The sequence below is a fragment of the Corella eumyota genome, chromosome 7, assembly GCF_963082875.1.
Source record: "Corella eumyota chromosome 7, kaCorEumy4.1, whole genome shotgun sequence".
NCBI classification, from domain to species: domain Eukaryota; kingdom Metazoa; phylum Chordata; class Ascidiacea; order Phlebobranchia; family Corellidae; genus Corella; species Corella eumyota.
In genome coordinates, this window is record NC_137496.1 from 10,111,803 (window position 1) to 10,132,881 (window position 21,079).

The window sequence follows — 21,079 nt, forward strand, 5'->3', positions numbered from 1 at the left end:
GTTATCCATCATAATAATATTTTTATTTCCAAAAATATATCTTTGTTATTATAACAATATTGGGAATTTCCCTTAGTTATGCAAATCAGGTTGTCCTCTTAATTTACATACAGGTTTTATTAACTTAAATTATACAATCTTCATTGATCTAAAATTTTATTCAACAGTCTTATTATTATACAAGAACTTAAGAAAATATTTATTTCTTTTAATTAATTTTAAAAATGGCCACATAGGAATTTTCTATCGTCTTTCAGTTGGAATTTTTTTCTAAGAAACGAACCATGACTTTACTGGAAAGCACCTACAGAATTTTGTTCTATTTTTGAGGTTTAAAATTTACGTCCAAATAGAAAATTTCTTTGTATTTCATTTGTTAAGAAAAGTGTGAGTGTACTTTCTTAAAAAAATCGTCCATTTTTAATTCATTTTGATTTTAGATGATTGCTTTTTTGTATTAGGTTATAACAGACAGACAGAAATGATTCGTAAAATTTTAAGCGTCAATTTTTTTGTTTTGTTAATCTGTTGCCAATTTTTGAGGAGTGGTGCAGTAATAACTGCAGGTCAGTATCTATGTTAAATTGTTACTATGCAATAAAAACGTTTATGTACTTATTTTTTTGAGTTTATTTATTTTTAATGTAAAACCGGCAGCGTGGTGTAGTGGTAAGAACACTTGCTACACCACACATGAGGTCGTGGGTTCAATCCCCACTGATCTCATGCTGTAGCGTCCTTGAGTAGGGCGCTATAAACGGTATGAACTCCTGCTGAGCCAGTATTTAATCAGTAGCATAATTACTGGGCAATTATAGTCTATAATATCCTAAACTGCCACGGGCAACTCGAGACTGGGTCGGAGTAACTGATGTTACTCTATGTTTAAGTCGCGCATTTGACTTTCTGACATCAAGGAATAAAGATATATACAAAAAAAAAAAAAGGCCAGTCTGGAAAGTAGGGCACTGTGCACGCACGAGATTTTTTTCACTAAAAAAATGCACGCTTGGAATTAGCGTTTAGCAAGCCTGGTTTCTAAAAAAGTGCACGCGCAGTACTGAAGCCTAAAACATGCCAACATAATTCACGCGTGCATGCCTAGACCGAAAATTTAGGTACGCGTGCACGCGCGGTCACACTTTTTTTTACGCTTGCACGCACGATATCTCGTCGAAAACTGCCCTACTTTCAAGACTGGCCTGTGGCTTTTAAATACGGATGGGCTGAAATCCGAATTACTCGGATTCGACGAGCCCGAGTATTTTGTCGCGATACTCGGCCGAGTCCGAGTACTCGGTTATGACGTCATTTAAACGTATATAACTTTTCACGAGAATCTTTTCCGCATAATTTTAAAACAGCAAAATTTGCCAAAAAACACGTATTTATGGATTATAAAGTGTTTAATGTTGGCAAAACTACTTCCCGCTGAAAGCAATATCATTTTAAGTCCAAACGAAAATGTAAAAGTCTTAAATTTATTATGCGTAAAATTTTACCAAGTAAAAGTGTATTTGTTGCACAATCGTTGCTTAAATAACGTAATATAATTGAGAGTAGATTATAATTTATTAGAAGAAGGCAAAACTCGTGTTTTTTATTTTTAGTAATTCGTATACGATTTTAAATGACAAATTATTACTCGGCGTCCGAGTACTAAAAAATACTCGACGAGCACGAGTATTAAAATATTCTTAATACTCGGGCCGAGGACTCGGACTCGGATTCGATTGGCCCATCCCTAGTTTACATAAGGCATCATCTCGCATTCTGTTCTTTAGTATTTTCCATTATTTTAGATAATTGTTTTATTCCCCTTTTATGATTATTAACATTAATAGTTTCAGACATTGATTTCTCAAATTGTTCAACTATCCTGAATAATAGAATCGAAGTTTTTTACCAAGATTTTACTTTTTTATTGCAATGTGACAATTCTGGATACACTTTAAAACCTGGAGATACATCTAAAGTGAGTTTCTACGTTATTTTAGTGTTTGAACCTTTAAATAAGTTGTGTTTTAATATAGCCGGCAGTGTGGTGTAGTGGTTAGAACACTTGGCTTCACCACATAAGGCCATGGGTTTGTTCCCCACTGATTCATGTTGTTATGCTTTCACATAAGGTGATGAAATTGGTACATACTTCTGCCAAGCAAAATAAGATTTCTAAAAAATGGAATTATATTTAGTGTAATACAAAAAAGGCAATAGCAAAATAGCGGCAGCATGGTGTATTGGTAAGAACACTTGCTACACCACCATAAAGTCGTGGGTTTAATCCCCACTGCTCTAATGCTGTAGCGCCCTTGAGTAAAGCGCTATAAACGGTATAAACTCCTGCTGAGCCAGCACTTAATCAGCAGAATAATTACCAGGCATTTATAATCTATAATATCCCAAACTGCCACAGGCAACTCGAGACTAGTCGGAGTAACTGATGTTACTCTATGTTTAAGTCGCGCATTCGACTTTCCCACATCAAGAATTAAAATATATACAAAGAACTGCAAGAATAACATTCTAACATATTTATCAAAATTTTTTTTAGGATTTTTTTGAAAATATTATGAAAGGTTTGGATTTTTGATCCAATCCAAACCTTTGATATTATTTTATTTTCATTTTTAAATTATTTTATTCTGATATGGTATTTAGTAAGTTATAGATATTATTTTAAATATAACCTTCATTAGAGAGTTTTATTTAATTATTTTTAAAGTTATATGCATGGACTATTTTTATTTAGGCTGTATTATGACCAAAAATACTAGTTTTAACAAATTTGTCTTTTTTATATAGTGCGTTGTTGCTGGTCAATCAATTTTTCAATTATCTTCTCAATCAATAATTGTTAACACCACTACAGCAGACTTTTTACTGTACCAAGTAGGTTTTATCCAGTAAAAATATAAAATAAACTTGGCTTCACCACTTTAGGTTCTGGGTTCGATTCCCACTGCTTTCATGCTGTAACACCTTTAGGGCTTTATGTTATAAACTCCTGCTCAGCCAATACATAATCAGCAGCATAATTACTGGGCAATTATAATCTATGTAATATCCCAAACTGCCACAGGCAACTCGAGACTGGGTCAAAGTAACTGATGTTACTCTATGTTTAGGTCGCGCATTTGACCTTCCTACATCGAGGATAAAAATATATACAAAAAAAATAAAATTCTAAACAGACAAGGTCAATTAGAGACTGGGTCCAGTAATAAATGTTACTCTATGTTTAGGCCATGAAGTCGACCTTCCCACATCGAGGATAAATTTAAAAAATAAAACAGACAATTTTATTTTTTAGATTATCAATGAAACAAGATGTGTCTCAAGACAAGCAGTTCAGGTTTTATTGCAAGAATTACAGAATGTAACTTGTGAACAGGATTTTAGATATGCTTTAGACAATCAACCCAACGTGCGACTTTTTTCTATTGATCAAAAAAACGAGTTTGTGTTGCCGTGCACACCGGACAATTTTGAAAGAGGTATTATATATTTTTAATTATTTTTGTGTTAAAAAACTGGGCATTTTTTAGGGTAATTTTTTCATAACTTGACCCTAAAATTTATGGCATTTTTTTAAATTAAATATAAAGAACTGATATTATACCGTATACCATTTTTCTAAAACCGTTAACCTAAAATCATTTTACAAAAAACTATAAGCCCAAAAAACAGTCTTTTTTAGACCATGGGGCATTTTTTATTAACCCCTCTTTCACCCTAACTGCCCCTTGGAAATTCCCTATTATTTGGGGAAAAAATTTTCGTAAAATACCGTTTCGGAATTTTTTTGTTGAGAATATGCTCATTTAGTAAAATGGTTTTTGTTAATATGGGCTTTAGCTTTTAAATATTCTCAAGTACTTTACGATAGCTCGGTTTTTAGTCTGTTATTGGTTAGCTAATAGTATAGGCCTATACATAAACTAGAAAAAAAATATTAAAATTTTTGATGTTTTTTTGTGATCAAAAAAAAAAATTCGTATTTTTAGATATCTACTCAACATATCCTGTTACGAAAATAAATCCCAGCGATTACAAAACAATTTGGAGATACACACGTTTCAACCAAAGCTTGCAGCCTTATTTAGAGGACCCGGCAATGTGTGTTGATTATGTAAAAGAAGAAAATAGATACGGGGTTGTGGAAAAGGCGTCTTTAATTTCGCAGCCCTATGCACCTCCATCGTTAAAGGTGTGTTGCTTTATTTGGGTTCAATCCCATGTGTTTTTTTATATATTTTTATCCTCAATGTGGGAAGGTCAATTCGACCTAAACATAGAGTAACATCAGTTACTCCGACCCAGTCTCGAGTTGCCTTTAGCAGTTTGGGATATTATAGATTATATTTGCCCGATGATTATGCTGCTGATTAAGGTTTGGCCCAGCAGGAGTTCATACCGTTTTTAGCACCTTTCTCAAGGGTGCTCAGCATGAGAGCAGTGGGGATTGAACTTACGACCTCATGTGGTGTGAGCAAGTGTTCTTACCACTACACCACACTGCCGGTATTGTTTATAATTGGCCGAAAATTAATTTGTGAATTGTTTTTTGGCTAAGAAGAAGTTACTACCGTTTATAGCGCCTTACTTAAGTGCATTAGACAATAAAAGTAGTAGGGATCAAACCCAGGGCCCTACACAAGCTAAATAATTAGGGTTTCCATATTTTTATGATTTGTAATTGCCATATTGTCATTTTAAAAATAAATATTTTTTTTTTCTGCCAAAAAAAAATTTCTTTTCTTTTAATTAATTTTTGTTTTTTTAGAAAATTGACGTCGATTTTTGGGATTCCGGGCTTTATAGTTGTGAATTAAGTTATAAAGACAAACTTCTTTATTATTCTCATGCTTTTGTCTGTGTACAAAGTAAGTTTTAATAATTTTTTATAGTGTATGTAGTGGTTAGAACACTTGACTTTACTACATAAGGTCCTGGGTTCAATCCCCACTGCTTTCATGCAGTAGCACTTTTGAGTAAGGCACTATAAACGGTATAAACTCCTGATAAGCCAACACTTAATCAGTATCTTAAATATCGGACAAATATAATCTATTATATGCCAAAATGTTTTACTACAGGGGGTCCTGGGTTAAATACCCACTGCTTCCATGTTTTTGTGCCATTAAATAAGGCGCTATAAACATCATAAACTTCTCTTTACACAATAATCAATTAGCAGAATATTTAACAAGCAAATATAACCAATTATATCTCAAACTGCAAAAGTCAACTTGAGACTAGGTTTAGGTAACAAATGGTACTCTATGTTTAAGCTGTAAATTTTCACACATCGAGGATAAATAAATAGGCCTACTAAAAGAAATTGCTGACACTCTTTTAAATTATTTATATTATTATTGAGCTTTTACGCGTTTGACTTTTGAGTAATGAATGATTCATTTAAAATTAATCAATTTTATTGACTTTTTGAACAAAGTTTTGTTGTCCCTTCAATAAGTTTGTTGTTTTTTACTTAATTTTATTTTTTTACTTGGCCCAAAATAATAAATATTTAATGAATTTATAATAAGATTGTTTTTTTGTTTTAAAAAACCTAAAATAATAAAAGGTTAAAAATATTTAATTTTTTTTTTTGTATATATCTTTATCCTCGATGTGGGAAAGTCGAATGCGCGACTTAAACATAAAGTAACATCAGTTACTCCGACCCAGTCTCGAATTGCCTGTGGCAGTTTGCGATATTATATATTATTCAATCCCCACTGCTCTCGTGGTGTTGCACCCTTAAGTAAGGCGCTATAAACGGTATAAACTTCTGCTAAGCCAGCACTTAATTAGCAGTATAATTATTGGGCAATTATAATATATAATATCCCAAACTGCCACAGGCAACTCGAGACTGGGTCGGAGTAACTGATGTTACTCTATGTTTAAGTCGCGCATTTGACTTTCCCACATCAAAAATAGATATAAATACAAAAAAAAAATTATTTTAAAATTTAATTTTTTTAGGGACTTTAAATCTCTTGGTCAAACCTTCACTAAATTGTGAAACGGTTATTTACTTTTTTGAAGGGAATTCTGTAACGTTGTCCTGTTCAACTCGCATTTCTATTGGAAAATTAAACCCTTCCGATTTATATGTTTCCTGGAATAAGGTGACTTTTATGTGTAAATTCTGATTTAATTTTAGTATTTTAGAACACTTGGGTTTACTATACAAAAGGTCCTGGGTTTGATTCCCACTGCTTTAATGCTACATTTTTTTTAAGTAAGGCGTTATACACAGTATGAACTTCTGCTAAGCTGAAAACTAATAAGTAAATTAAATATCAGGCAATTATAATTAATAATATTCAAAATTGCTAATGTCAACTCAAGACTGGGTCGGTATAACAAATGTTACTCTATGTTTAGGTCATGAAACTTTAACGTTTATTGCCTTTTAAACTAAATCAAATTTTTAAAGTCATATAATAGAGATATTTTTTTACTCAAAAATTAATAAAGTTGGTGTCACTGAACACAAAAATGATTTTAACTTTAAATAATTTCACCTACTTTTAAGTTATACAACTTTAAAAGAAAAATTGTAATTAATAAAAAAAAGAAAAGGGAAGCCCTGTTTGTGATGACGTAGTAGTACCAGCTTGTATACATTCACTACGCTACTTAGTACTTTCTACGTCACAGTATTTTTGAAAATTAAATTGTAAGTACCACGGACATTTTTTAAAGGTTATAAAGCCATTTTGTGATTCATTGTCAACCATACTAACATGCTATATACATCACTCACAAAATTGCAAAACTCTTTAATATAACATTTTAACTAAAAAAACTCATTTTTGAAATATTTATATTAGGTTAGTTCAGCTGGTAATCATCAAGTATGTGAAAACAAAAATTTAGAAACGGTCAGTCCGTCTCCAAACCTAAATGCGCATTGTAACTTGTAAGTAATTTTTTTCTAATAAATCTTTTTTTTTTATAAAAAATTTTTTTGAGTTAAAATTTTTACGTGTTTTTTTGAAAGAGTTTAGTTTGCGATATTATTAAATATAATTGCCCAATAAATATTCTGCTGATTAAGTGCTGGCTTAGCAGTAGTTTATTCCATTTATAGCACCTTACTCAAGGGCTAAAAATTCACTAATGCCAAAAATTCATTAATAAAATTAATATTAATTTTTTTTTTTTAATTTTTTTTAAAATTTTTTTTTAAACTTTTTTTTATAATTTTTTGGAATTAAATTTTTTTTTCTCGGTTGCAGAAAAAATTTTGAAAATCAGGAACGGATATGTTATCTACATCGAGCCTCACCTCAAGAATTATCAGAACAACAACCCGCTATTAAAAGTTTTGATGTGACTTTTACTATTAGGTAAGTAATTGTGTTCGATCCCCACTGCTTTCATGTTGTAGTGTCCTTTTAAAAAGTGTTCCTTTTTTGTAGTTGTTAGAACGCTTTGCGTAACTACCTGAGGTCCTGGGTTTGATCCCAACTGCTTATGTTATAGATTTTTTGAAAAAAACAGTGGCATAGTGTAGTGGTTGTAACACTTGACTTCACCACATGGGGTCCTGGGTTTAATCCCCACTGCTTAGGCTGTAAATTAAATAAAAAACAGTGACAGAATGAAGTGGCTAAAACACTTTGCTTCACTACATGAGGTCCTGGGTTTGATCCCCACTGCTTATGCTGTAAATTAAATAAAAAACAGTGACGGAATGAAGTGGCTAGAACACTTTGCTTTACTACTTGAGGTCTTGGGCTCAATCCCCACTGATCTCATGCTGTAGCGCCCTTGAGTAAGGTGCTATAAACAGTATGAACTCCTGCTGAGCCAGCTCTTAATCAGCAGCATAATTATCGGGCAATTATAATATATAATATCCCAAACTGCCACAGGCAACTCAAGACTGGGTCGGAGTAACTGATGTTACTCTATGTTTAAGTCGCTCATTTGACTTTCCCACATCGAGGATAAAGATATATACAAAAAAAAAAGGTTTAAAATAATAATCAGTATTTTAATAATATAATAAAAATTCAAAACAATGATAATTTTTAACTATGCCAGCTCTTTTTTTTGTACTTCTCTTTATCCTCGAAGTGGGAAAGTCGAATGCGCAACTTAAACATAGAGTAACATAAGTTACTCCGACCCAGTCTCGAGTTGCCTGTGGCAGTTTGGGATATTATAGAGACTATAATTGTCCGGTAAGTATGCTGCTGATTAAGTGCTAGCTCAGCTGGAGTTCATACCGTTTATAGCGCCTTATTCAAGGGCACTACAGCATGAGATCAGTGGGGATTGAACCCACGACCTCATGTGTGGTGTACAAAGTTCTTACCCCTACACCACGCTGCCGGTTCAACTTATCACCCTAATTTTTTTACAGAGACCTTAAAAAATCTGATGCCGGTATATACACAGTACAATTAACTCATCTTAACGTTTCGACCGAAGTTTCCTTAATCGAGTTGAATTTTGATGCCAGTATTGAGCTTCAGATTTTGGTTGTTAGACTTTGCGTAAGTCTTGGCGCTATGGTTGTTATTATTCTGACAGCGTTTTTGATATGGTACAACAAAATTCAGATTCTTTTGTTTGTACGAAGGCACGCCGGAAAATACGATCGAGGTATTTGATTCAAATTTTTTGGTTTATCGTTAAATTTAAAAGGCCAAACTTAACGGTCTTAACTGTGGTAATTTTTTGCTTTGACCTAGTGCTTTTTTTTTGTATATATCTTTATCCTCGATGTGGATAAGTCGAATGCGCGACTTAAACATAGAGTAACATCAGTTACTCCGACCCAGTTTCGAGTTGCCTGTGGCAGTTTGGGATAATAGATTATAATTGCCGGATAATTACGCTGCTGATTAATTGCTGGCTCAGCAGGAGTTCATACCGTTTATAGCGCCTTACTCAAGAGCGCTACAGCATAAGATCAGTGGGGATTGAACCCACGACCCCATGTGTGGTGTAGCAAGTGTTCTTACCACTACACCACACTGCCAGAGTAAAGCTTTAGAGCACCTAGCTTTATTATAAGAGGTCTTCAGTTCAAACCCAGGCTTTCCATGTTAGGGTACCTTTAAAATATGTAATTTTTTTTAAATTAATTTGAGACTGGGTCAGAGTGACATATAGGACTTTATGTTTAGGTCGTAAAGTCGACCTTCCTACATCGTTATAAAAATTAGTAAAAAAACTGCATTTAAATTTTATTTATCCTCGATGTGAAAAGGTTAACTTTAGGGCCCGAACCTAAATTAACATCTGACCCAGTCTTGAGTTGACTTTGGCAGTTTGGGATATTATAGATTATAATTGCCCGATAATTATGCTGCTGATTGGTTTTGGCTCAGCGGGAATCAAACAATAGACTTCATGTTGTGATTCTCTGTCAAGACTATAAAAAAAACTTATTTGTGTAAAATGTTTTTAAAAAAAAATTGTTTTTATTTTAGATAATTATATGTATGTTGGTCTACTTGCGTATTATAACGAACAACAGAACTTTTTGGGAAAGCAAAGATTACGGAAAATTGTACCCTGGATTAAAGAAAGAATGGAAAAAATGAATTTTTCTTTTTTGGATCCCAACGAATCATTTACTGAAGGAAGTAGGAAAAAATTTTTGTTTAAAATTTTGAATTTAAAAAAAAAAAAATATATTTAAAAAAAAATCAATTACTGTAATATTAAAAAAAAAATGTTGAAAGTGCCATTTTACCGACATTTTCAATTACCCTCTACCCAAACCTTCCACTGGAAAATGTCTCTTTTAATTTTTAGAAAAATTTGACTGAAATTTTAATAAAACCTATTTTTTTTATATATCTTTATCCTCGATGTGGGAAAGTCGAATGCGCAACTTAAACATAGAGTAACATCAGTTACTCCGACCCAGTCTCGAGTTGCCTGTGGCAGTTTGGGATATAATAGATTTTAATTGCCCAATAATTATACTGCTGATTAAGTGCTGGCTCAGCAGAAGTTATACCGTTTATAGCGCCTTACTCAAGAGCACTACAGCATGAGATCAGTGGGTATTGAACCCACGACCCCATGTGTGGTGTAGCAAGCATTCTTACCACTACACCACGCTGCCGGTGCTTTGTTTTCGAAATTTCGATTTTTGGGAATATTTCTATTTAGTAAAATGGTCACATACCAATATTCATATTTTTTAAACTTTTGTTACGTAGATGCATTGGACATTATTATCAAAAACCTTGAAAATTGTCATCGATTGATCGTAATTTTAACAGTCGATTTAGTTCAACATAGAATGACTTGCTTTCAGATACAACAGGTGAAAAAAAATTTTTTGTTTATTTTTTAACGGACTTTTTTAGACTAACCTTTTTTTTAATAAAAAATACTGTCGACATGCTGTAGTGATTAAAGCACTTTGGTTTCACATTTGTTACCCTGACCCAGTCTCGAGTTGCCTGTGGCAGTTTGAGATATTATAGAGACTATAATTGCCAGGTAAATATGCTGCTGATTAAGTGCTACCTCATGGTGGTGTAGCAAGTGTTCTTACCACTACACCACACTGCCGGTGCAAAATCACTTCCAAAATCAACTTGTGACTGGGTCGGGGTAACAAATGTTACTTTATGTTTAGGTCGTGAAGTCGACCTTCCCACATCGAGGATAAATATAGACAATAACACTCTCAATTATTTATCTATTACTTTTTTGTTGTTTTTTAATATAAAAATAAAATAATTTTCTAATTTATTTTAACAGGCTTACCGAGATATGTTACAAAATAAAAGAAAAATAATTTTTATTACAACCAAAGATGCGATTAAGAAATTAAAAGAAGTCGGGAATCAGAAAAAAGGCGATAATAATGATTTGTACAAAGAACTGAATGCTGCAGTAAAGGTAAAAGAAATTTTTTATTTTTAAATTTACAATTGTATATATCTTTATCCTCGATGTGGGAAAGTCGAATGCGCGACCTAAACATAAAGTAACATTTGTTACCCCTACCCAGTCACAAGTTGATTTTGCACCGGCAGCATGGTGTAGTGGTAAGAACACTTGCTACACCACACATGAGCAGTTACTCCCACTCAGTCTCAAGTTGCCATCAGCTGTTTGGGATATTATAGAGATAATAATTGCACTACAGCATGAGAGCAGTGGGGTTTGAACCCATGACCTCATGGTGGTGTAATTAAAATTGCCTGATAATTAAAATTGCCTGATAATTAATCTGCTAATTGGTTTTAGTTTTAGCAGGTGTTTATTCAATTTATAGTGCCTTTTTTGTTGGGGATTAAACCTAGGGCCTTATATAGTAACTCCCAGTGTTCTAAACACTACACTATGCCACTAACTCGTTTATTGTTTGTATTTTTAGGCCTGTAGAAAAATACCATTTACCGATAACATGGCAAAAGAAAGATTTCAAGACCATGTTGAATATGCTTTACCTAAACTCAATAGACAAGATGAATTACCTAATCTAATTTAAACAAGGTTAGTTTTTTGATATTACTATATATTGTATTAACCCTTTTTTGGTTCACGTTAACTGTCCGTAGCTCAACAAAAAAAAGTTATGTTCTCAAAACTAGTGAATTTAGGAGTTACGTAATATTTACGAGATAGCTCTCTCGCAATGTAGCCTATGCGAATAAATAATAAACATTAGCTATAAATTACTACATTTTAGTATCATTTAATTAAACTGTAATATAGTTTAATTAAACAGTTATAAGTTCGATTATGTCCCAAATTAGGCAGTACGCAGACATCATCTTAGTTTTCAAATATATATACCCTTACCCCAACCCTATCTAAGTTTAAAACGAAAAAGGTTGCGTAGGAGAGTTACATACAAGCTACGAGTAAATTTGGGAGGTACATAGTGTTTATCAGTTTTGTCTGGGTACGGACAGTTAATGTGAACCCCCTTTTTCCTTTATCGTTGGTTATCTGTGATGTAGGAAGGTTAACTTCACAGCTTAAACATAAAGTAACTTGTGTAACTCTGACTTAGTCTCAAATTGCCCTTGGCAGTTTGGGATATTGTTGATTATAATTGCCCGAAACTAATTTGCTGATTGGTTTTTGGCTTGGCAGGAGTTTGTACAATTTATAACACTTTTCTTAGGGCCATAATAGAATGGAAGCAGTGGGGATCGAACCCATAATTTTTTTTGAGTGTTTTTACAATTTTTTTTTTGTGTTTTTTTTAGTGTTTTTTTAAAAACAATTTTTTTTTCAATTTTTTATCAGGTGATTTCTGTTTGGTGAACTGCACACAACTATTTCTTCACACTTTTTTCTATTTTATACACATTAGTTATCACTGTACTATAAATAGTATTGGTTTCTTCATTTTCTGTAAAAAAAATTTTAAAAAATATTGTTTTTTTTAAGCCATTTGCGTAGATTGGTCATATGCAGATAAAATATAAATTATATTTTTAACCCTTTAAATTTGGTATTATTTTTTGGGGGGAATATTATTTTGTTTTCGAGATTTTTTAATGTTTATTTATCCTCAATGTGGGAAGCTTAACTTCACAGCCTAAACATAGAGTACATTTGTTACCCCAACCTAGTCATAAGCTTACTTAAACAGTTTTTTGGTACATTAAAAATGATGTTTTTAATAATTGCAATGAATTTATTTATCCTTAATGTAGAAAGGCCAACTGCCGAAAACTTAATAGCATTTTTCTAATCCTTTTCTGCCATATCCTTTTCTGCCATATCCTATATAGAAAACACAAAAAATGTACCAAATTAGTTATAGTACATGTTATATCTTAATAATAGGCGATCATTTTTGTTTTATTAGTGTTTAATTTACTTTGCATGCATTATACTACTGTTACTGTTTTTCTTACCACTTTCTTCATTTTTTTATTATTTTAACTAAGTTTTGGGACTGTTTTTCGTTGTTGCATGATAATTGGGAATAAAAATAGCTGCCTGTTTACGTCAACGGAAAACATTATGTCATAATATGTCACTTTAAGAAATAATTTCATAAAAATAGGAATTGATATTTAAAAAAATCGGCGATTAAAAAGGCCAATTTTTTTGTAAAACTGTTAAAAGTAAATACGTTAAAAGTTACTTTAGATATAGGAAAAAAACAGGATATTGTAAATTAACTGTCTAATATTTGTAAAATAAAGACCTATTTTGATTTAAAAACGATCACTAATTGACAAACAACCTTTAGTTAACAAAGACCACACATGAGGTCGTGGGTTCAATGCCCACTGTTCTCGTGCTGTAGCGCCCTTAAGTAAGGCGCTATAAACGGTGTGAACTCCTGCTGAGCCAGCACTTAATCAGCAGTATAATTATCGGGCAATTATAATCTATAATATCCCAAACTGCCACAGGCAACTCGAGACTGGGTCGGAGTAACTGATGTTACTTTATGTTTATGTCGCGCATTCGACTTTCCAACATCGAGGATAAAGATATATACAAAAAAAGAACTATTTTGGTTTAGAAATAACCTCCGAATAATGAAACGGTGTTAAAAAATGCATGACTTTTTATTGTTTTAAGCCATATTTTTTTTATGTTCGGCCTATTGTGTTATTTTATATTGTTTAGTGAATTTCGAAAATTGTTATCGTCGTTCAGCGTGTGAAAGTTTTTCTAAAAATCTGAACTTTAGTTGTCGGCGTTGTTTTTAGGAAAACACGTGGTTACATTTTTTAACCTGTAGTTACCTACATGTGATATTTTTAGCTTTATTGGCAATCTAAGATTAAGAATAGGGCAAACTTACGATTTTGTTTGCCCAGAATTGCAGCATTTTTAGCTGAAAAATTGTACTTTTACTCTTTTCTAACAAACTATATAAGCAAAACTTTAAAAATTCATCGAAAAGTACTAACATCTTTGTACTGAAAAACCTCTTTTTTATTAAGCAATCAAGATTTTTTAGAGGGTTATTACAAATTAACAAATAATTACAAATATTGATTTATAATTATGTCACTTTCTTAAGCAGAAATTCAGTTTGATTAGTCGGCTAAAGTAAAAAGCTTCATCACAATTACGTCACAATGAAAATAATAGAACGCCTATTTGCAGCGGTTGAATCAAAATTCCGCCATTTGTAATTAGACGGCTTGCAATACAAATAAATAATAAAACATTAATCTTAAATCAAATAATGGAACGTCAGCATTTGTAAATAGGACTTTGCTATTAAAGAAAATAAAAATCGCCACAACTGGTAAACAACGGCTAAGTTTGCGCGACCTTTTATTAGGTTTATCTGTAGAGGGTAACTACACTTTCAAAGCCTAATTTCAAGGGTTTATTGTTAATTTAAGTGCTAAGACATTAGTTTAGGGTATTGTTTGGGTAAAAGACGTTCTTTTTAGGGGGCTACTTAAGTTATTTGTAAATTATATTGAGAATTATTTGTAAAAGTAAAGATACAAACAGAAAAATGGATACTACCTTGATGTGTAAATTTAAAATTGTTAGGTTTTTTGAGTTTATTTTGTAGAAAACTCAGGGTTACTACAGTGCAAAAATAAGTCGAGCAGCCTGAGATCAGGCCACCAAATCAATACGATTTTATAACTCAATTACCGGAAATATATTACTTGTTTAAGATATTACTTCCTAATTTTTAAATATTTCGGAACTAAAGGACTCTAAATAGAGACTGCAACTTGCAGATATTTGCAGTTAGTGACTTTTCGCGGAGCGTCGTTTAGTTTTGGAATTCACAAAAATGAAATCTTTTAAATTTTTGATGACCCTGGGTCTAATCTTTGGTTTGGTTAGTACGAATACCGCGTTTATAAACGGGCTGTTAAATCGTGTTCAGAAAAACTGGATGGAATCTTGGGAACGAATGCGGGACCAGCAGATTAGGCCACGTTTGGTCGCTAAGATGAACATAAACGGAAGACCTACTTTTGCTCAGGTACTAATTTTATTTAATTATTTATTTTTCACTACTTGCTTTTGAATAAGGTGTTTACAGATAGCTCAATCACACCAAAAGGTTTCGGGTTCAAGCCGCACCAATGCCACACTATTCGCTATTAAGCCCGGCGTTTATAGATAGCTTAAACACACCAAAAGGTTCCGGGTTTGAACCGCACCATTGCCACACTATTCGCTATTAAGCCCGGTGTTTACAGATAGCTTAAACGCACCAAAAGGTTTCGGGTTCAAGCCGCAACAATGCTACACTGTTTGCCCTTAACCCGGCGTTTACGGAGAGCTTAAACACATCTTAAAGACACACCCTTCCCTAATATCAAAACCTATCCTCCCAAAAAATTTTTTTAAAAATGTGTTTTTATTTTTGTTATTTTTATAGACTGTTGACTCAGATAGAGGTAAAGTCGACCTCGCTGTTAATTTCTTTAACCGATCAGATGAAGAAATATCTTTGCTAAGAATTAAGGATATTGGAAATTGGCTGAGAAACGGAGGAGATCCTGAACTGGAAGTTATTGGAAAACGAATGGGTTGGATGAATTCTGTCGGAAAAGTTGAAGGTATTCTATTTTTTTATTTTTCATCAGATTTATTTATTTTTAGTATCAGAATGCTGACTTCACAGCCTAAATATAGAGTAACAATTGTTACCTTGACCCAATCTCAAGTTGACTTTGGCAGTTTGAGATTTTGTTGGTTATAATTACCCCATAATAAATCAGCAGCGTACTGGTAGCGTGGTGTAGTGGTAAGAATACTTGCTACACCACCACGAGGTCGTGGGTTTAATCCCCACTGCTCTCATGCTGTAGCGCCCTTGAGTAGGGCGCGATAAGAACTCCTGCTGAGCCAGCACTTAATCAGCAGAATAATTATCGTCGTCGGGCAATTTTAATCAATAATATCCCAAACTGCTAAAGGCAACTCGAGACTGGGTCGGAGTAACTGATGTTACTCTATGTTTAGGTCGCGCATTTGACCTTCCTACATCGAGGATAAATATATAAATAACTTGATAATTATAATTTTTTATTAGATTACATGATCCCAGACAGCGACTTAACATTTTGGTGGGCTGCATCACATTTCTACCAAGGCGTAGACGGCCAAATCGTACTTATTCCCGTTACCAAGGGCAACGAAACCCGAACCCTGCCCCCAGTGGTGATAACCCCTCTTGGACGCACCAACAAAAAGTGGTACTACTCGATGATCGAATGGGTGGATATGAATCAAGATGGGTGGCCCGATTTAGTGACGACTAGGTCACGTGGTATGCCCGGGTCGATTAATTTCTCAGAGTTAATTTGGTTTGAGAACCCGGGTTATCGATATCTCTGGAACAGCAGACGCAGGTAATTATATTTTAAATGTTATAAAGTAATTAAAGCAATATGTTTTGCTACAAGAGGTCGTGGGTTTGATTCTTGTTGCAAAGCACTTACTGAACATAAAACAAATATTTATTGGGTTATTTTTTAGGTCTTAGGTTTAATTCCCGTTGCTAGCAAGTACTTTTAATAAGTCTGAACACATTTAATAGGTTAATTTTTAAGTCTTAGGTTTGATTCCCCTTGCTTCGTTGTCAAAAATACGCTTAACTACTTTTATCAAATAATATCACAATTTTTTCTGTTTTTAAATCTGTTAAACTTGATTTTTTCTTAACCGCTAGTTGGCGTTATCACCAAATTACACACGGGCCCGATGTCTCATTTCGAATACTGCGGATCCCACTTGAATCCGGAAAATCTAGAATGGTCATTATTGGAGCTGGATATTGGGACAATAAACTATATGCAGTTTGGACAGACGGTACAACTTAAAATAATATTAAATATAATACTAATTGGATTTCGTATACTGACGGTGTGGTGTAGTGGTTGGAACACTTGGCTTTACTAAATGGGGTACCAAGTTTGATTCCTACTGCTTATGCTGTAGTTTTCTTTTTAACAGTGGCATAGTGTAGTGGTTGGAACACTTGGCTTTACTACATAAGGTCATGGGTTCGATCCCCTATCAGTTAGCAGATTAATTGTCGCTCATTTTTTTTTTGTATATATCTTTATCCTCGATGTGGGAATATCGAATGCGCGATTAAACATAGAGTAACATAAGTTACTCCGACCCAGTATCGAGTTGCCTGTGGCAGTTTGCTCAGCAGTAGTTCATACCGTTTATAGCGCCTTACTCAAGGTCGCTACAGCATGAACTCAGTGGGGATTGAACCCAGGACCCCATGTGTGGTGTAGCAAGAGTTCTTACCACTACATCACGCTGCCGGTTAATATATAGAATATTCCAAACTGCAAAATTAAACTCAAGACTGAATTAGAGTAATAAATGGTACTTTCTTTTGTTTATAAGACTAAAGTAGCCTGGTATATAAGATAGCAATTTTTTTTTAAATTTAGACCCTGAGGAAAATTGGACAAATGTCGATGCTATTAACGAACGAGTTATCGACAATCATGGCTGGTTTTTTGATCTTCAGATTGCTGACGTCAACGCCGATGGACGTGATGACGTCATGGTTTCAACATGGTAAGTTCAATAATATCATCAATTTTAAGCCACGTAAAGTTACGGGTTTGAATCCCACTGCTTCTATGCCGTAGCGTTTTTAAAACAAGCGTTATGAACAGTATGAACTCTAAATTATGGGGCAATCATTTTATTGCCTTTTTTTGTATTTGTTTATCTTCGGTGTGGAAAGGTTGACTTTACAGCCTAAACATAGAGTAACTTTTGTTACCTTGACATAGTCTCGAGTTGTCTTGGTATATTATAATCATAATTAACTGATAATTAACAAAAAAATGGTGTAGTGGTAAAAACACTTGCTTCACCACCATGAGGTCGTGGGTTCAATCCCCACTGATCTCATGCTGTAGCGCTCTTGAGTAAGGCGCTATAAACGGTGTAAACTTCTGCTGAACCAGCACTTAATCAGCAGTATAATTATCGTGCAATTATAATCTATAATATCCCAAAGTGCCACAGGCAACTCGAGACTGGGTCGGAGTAACTAATGTTACCCTATGTTTAAGTCGCGCATTCGACTTTCCCACATCGAAGATAAAGATATATACAAAAATATATATATATATAGTGTGCTAAAACGTAAACGATGTAGGAATCGAACACACGACCTCATATTGTAAAGTGTTTTAACACATAGATCATCAATAATATTCCAAACTTTAGAAGTCAACTCAATACTGGGTCGAGGTGATAATTGTTACTCTATGTTTAGGCCGTAAAATCAGCCTTTACATATATATAGTAAGTAGTAAGTAATAATTTAACTTAAATTTGATGTAGAAAACTTTTTTAAATTTTTTTAAAATTTTTTTCTACATTTTGAAACAGGCACGAACGAAATGAAGGTTCTGTTTTTGTTTACGAAATCCCTTGCGACTTTATTCGTGATAAATGGAGGAGACACACTTTGATCAGTGAAGGTTTGTCCTCTCTTCCGGACCTTGGATCAGGAGGCAAAATCAACATATTTCACCCAATCGTACGACACGCCCAACTGACAAGGTAAAAGTGTGTACCCTAACTTTTTACAAGTAGTTTTAAAATTATTATTTATTCTGTGACGTGGTGTAGTGGTTAGAACACTTGGCTTCACCACATGAGGTTTTGGGTTCGTTCCCCACTGCTATTATGCTGTATTACTCTTTAGTAAGGCTTTTTGAACAATTTAGACTCCTGCTGAGACAAAACCAATCAGTAGATTAAGTACTAAGCGTTTATAATCTATAATATTTCGAATTAGCAAAGTCAACTTAAGACTGGGTCATTGTAGCAAATGTTACTCTATGTTAAGGCTGTGAAGTCGACCTTTTCACAACTAGTTTTTTTATTTGAGTTAGGGTTTAAATCTGACGAAATGTTTTACAAATTTTTAAAATGTATTCTATAGAAAGAAGAAGCCGTTTATAAGTGTTTCAGGAGATGACGATGGTAGAGTATATGTACTTATTCCTAACTCTCGAAATACTGACGACTGGGGTTACTCTAGCCATACGGTAATTTTTCCCATATTAAAAGATAGTTATTGTTATTATTTAAGATTTACAAAAATAGGTTTAAATTTTTTTTCTATTTTATATTCATTTTTACTATAAGCAGCCGTTATTACTAAATGAATACATATATGGAAAACGTAAGGTCTTAGGTTTGATCCCCTCTGCTTTCATGCATAAGTGCCTTATGTATGACGCTATAACCAATATAAATTTCTGCTAAACCAAATCATTTTCGTGCATTTATAATCAATGATATCCCAAATTGGCAAAGTCAACTCGAGATTGGGTCGTGGTAACAAATGTTACTTCATGTCTAGATAGTTAAGTCGTTATTTTTCTTATCAAGGTTAAATAAACCGGCAGCGTGGTGTAGTGGTAAGAACACTTGCTACACCACACATGAGGTCGTAGGTTCAATCCCCACTGATCTCATGCTGTAGTGCCCTTGATTAAGGTGCTATAAACGATACAAACTCCTGCTGAGCCAGCACTTTATTAGCAGCATAATTAGGCAATTATAATCTATAATATCCCAAACTGCCACAGGCAACTCGACACTGGATTGGAGTAACTGATGTTACTCTATGTTTAAGTCGCGCATCGACTTTTTTACATCGAGGATAAAGATATATACAAAAAAAAATGTAAAAAAACGGGCTGAATAACAATATTTGCTATTGTTTTATCACAGATATACAAAACCAGGGGCCCAGTTGGTGCATTGGCGATAGACGATTTAAATCATGATGGGTATATGGAGATCGTCGTCCCAGTAGTAGATAGCAATAAGCTGCTGTATTTTACATACGAACCTAGTGAGATAGGACCTAGCTACTTCGTCGACGAAACTGCAAATGGTCGAAACGGACCTCCAATACAATAACCTGCTAAAAGTTAAATCGTACCCTTTTTTAAAAACAAGAATTTAAGTAAAAGTCAAAACGTACCCCTGAATAAAAATAAAAATTGTAGTATATTATGGTATGAAAGTTTTTTAGGATAAAATATAAGAAATGTTTTTTTTTAAATTTGAACTTTGCGTCTTCTTATAAATAATTTTCTTTTAGTTCTTTTAAAAAAAACTTTGATATAAATAAAGATAATTTAACATATTATATTTAATTTGGTTTATTTATAAAAATAGTTAATAATATAAAGTGATATGTTTCTTACTCTGACCTGTTTAAATTATTTGTAAATGCTAAAGGTTAAATACCTTGGCATTGGCGAGAATCTAACCCCAAACCTTTCGGCTTGTAATTCACTACCGGGCAAAGACATCGGGTCGACTGAAAATGAGGGAATGGAAAATGAAAGAACGGAAACTGAAGGAACCGGAAAATGAAGGAACGGAAAATGAAGGAACGGAAAATGAAGGAACCGGAAAATGAAGAAACCGGAAAATGAAGGAACCGGAAAATGAAGGAACGGAAAATGAAGGAACCGGAAAATAAAGGATACAAAAAAGGAGAGGGCGGATTCTTAAATACTAAAACGCGGAAATACCATTGACTGTTTATTTAGGATTACTGTCATTAATTCGAAAACTGATAAGCGATAATGAGTTAATTTTTATTACCCAAGCATACCCCAACCCTCTTCTATAAAATACCCGTTAATTTTTAAAATAATATTGACTTAAATACAAATAAACAGTCAACGGAATTCCGCGTTTTATTTTTTTAAGATTCCCCCTCCTCTTTTTTTCAATTTCCGTTCCCTCATTTTCCGTTTCCTTCATTTTCCGTACCTTCATTTTCCGGTTCCTTTATTTTCCGTTTCTTCATTTTCCAGTTCCTTTATTTTCCGTTCTTTCAATTTCCGTTCCTTCATTTTCCGTTCCTTCAATTTCCGTTCCTTCATTTTCCATTTCCTCAAATTCCGCGTCCCCAAGACATTATATAAAATAGTTACTTGCGCCCCCTATTAATTTCATAGCAACAAGTGACACAATTTTTTACAAATTTTTTGTGAAAAATTTTTAACAGTTTGCGTAGGTAAAAGTGTGAAAAAAAGACATTTTAATTCGATTTTTTAAGAAATACCCAAGTGTTTTTAACTTAAGTAATTGGTATTTT

At 33.5% G+C, this 21,079-nt stretch overlaps 2 protein-coding genes across 2 annotated transcripts; both read left to right on the plus strand.

Moving 5' to 3' along the window:
* Nucleotides 1–444: 444 nt before the first annotated feature.
* Nucleotides 445–12,968, plus strand: LOC145759008 (uncharacterized). The gene is made up of 15 exons (XM_082572723.1): nt 445–566; nt 1,845–1,975; nt 2,806–2,892; nt 3,314–3,497; nt 4,008–4,210; nt 4,787–4,886; nt 5,995–6,140; nt 6,849–6,937; nt 7,257–7,367; nt 8,390–8,631; nt 9,465–9,620; nt 10,206–10,312; nt 10,756–10,896; nt 11,378–11,496; nt 12,259–12,968. The coding sequence occupies exons 1-14, from the start codon at nt 482–484 to the stop codon at nt 11,489–11,491; spliced, it is 1,896 nt and encodes a 631-aa protein (XP_082428849.1). The 5' UTR covers nt 445–481; the 3' UTR covers nt 11,492–11,496; nt 12,259–12,968.
* A 1,712-nt stretch (nt 12,969–14,680) lies between these two features.
* LOC145759009 (uncharacterized) lies at nt 14,681–20,116 on the plus strand. The gene is made up of 8 exons (XM_082572724.1): nt 14,681–14,938; nt 15,341–15,521; nt 15,998–16,316; nt 16,637–16,776; nt 17,379–17,508; nt 18,337–18,510; nt 18,896–19,001; nt 19,693–20,116. Exons 1-8 carry the CDS (start codon nt 14,744–14,746, stop codon nt 19,882–19,884), a joined length of 1,437 nt encoding a protein of 478 aa, XP_082428850.1. The 5' UTR covers nt 14,681–14,743; the 3' UTR covers nt 19,885–20,116.
* The last annotated feature ends 963 nt before the right edge of the window (nt 20,117–21,079 follow it).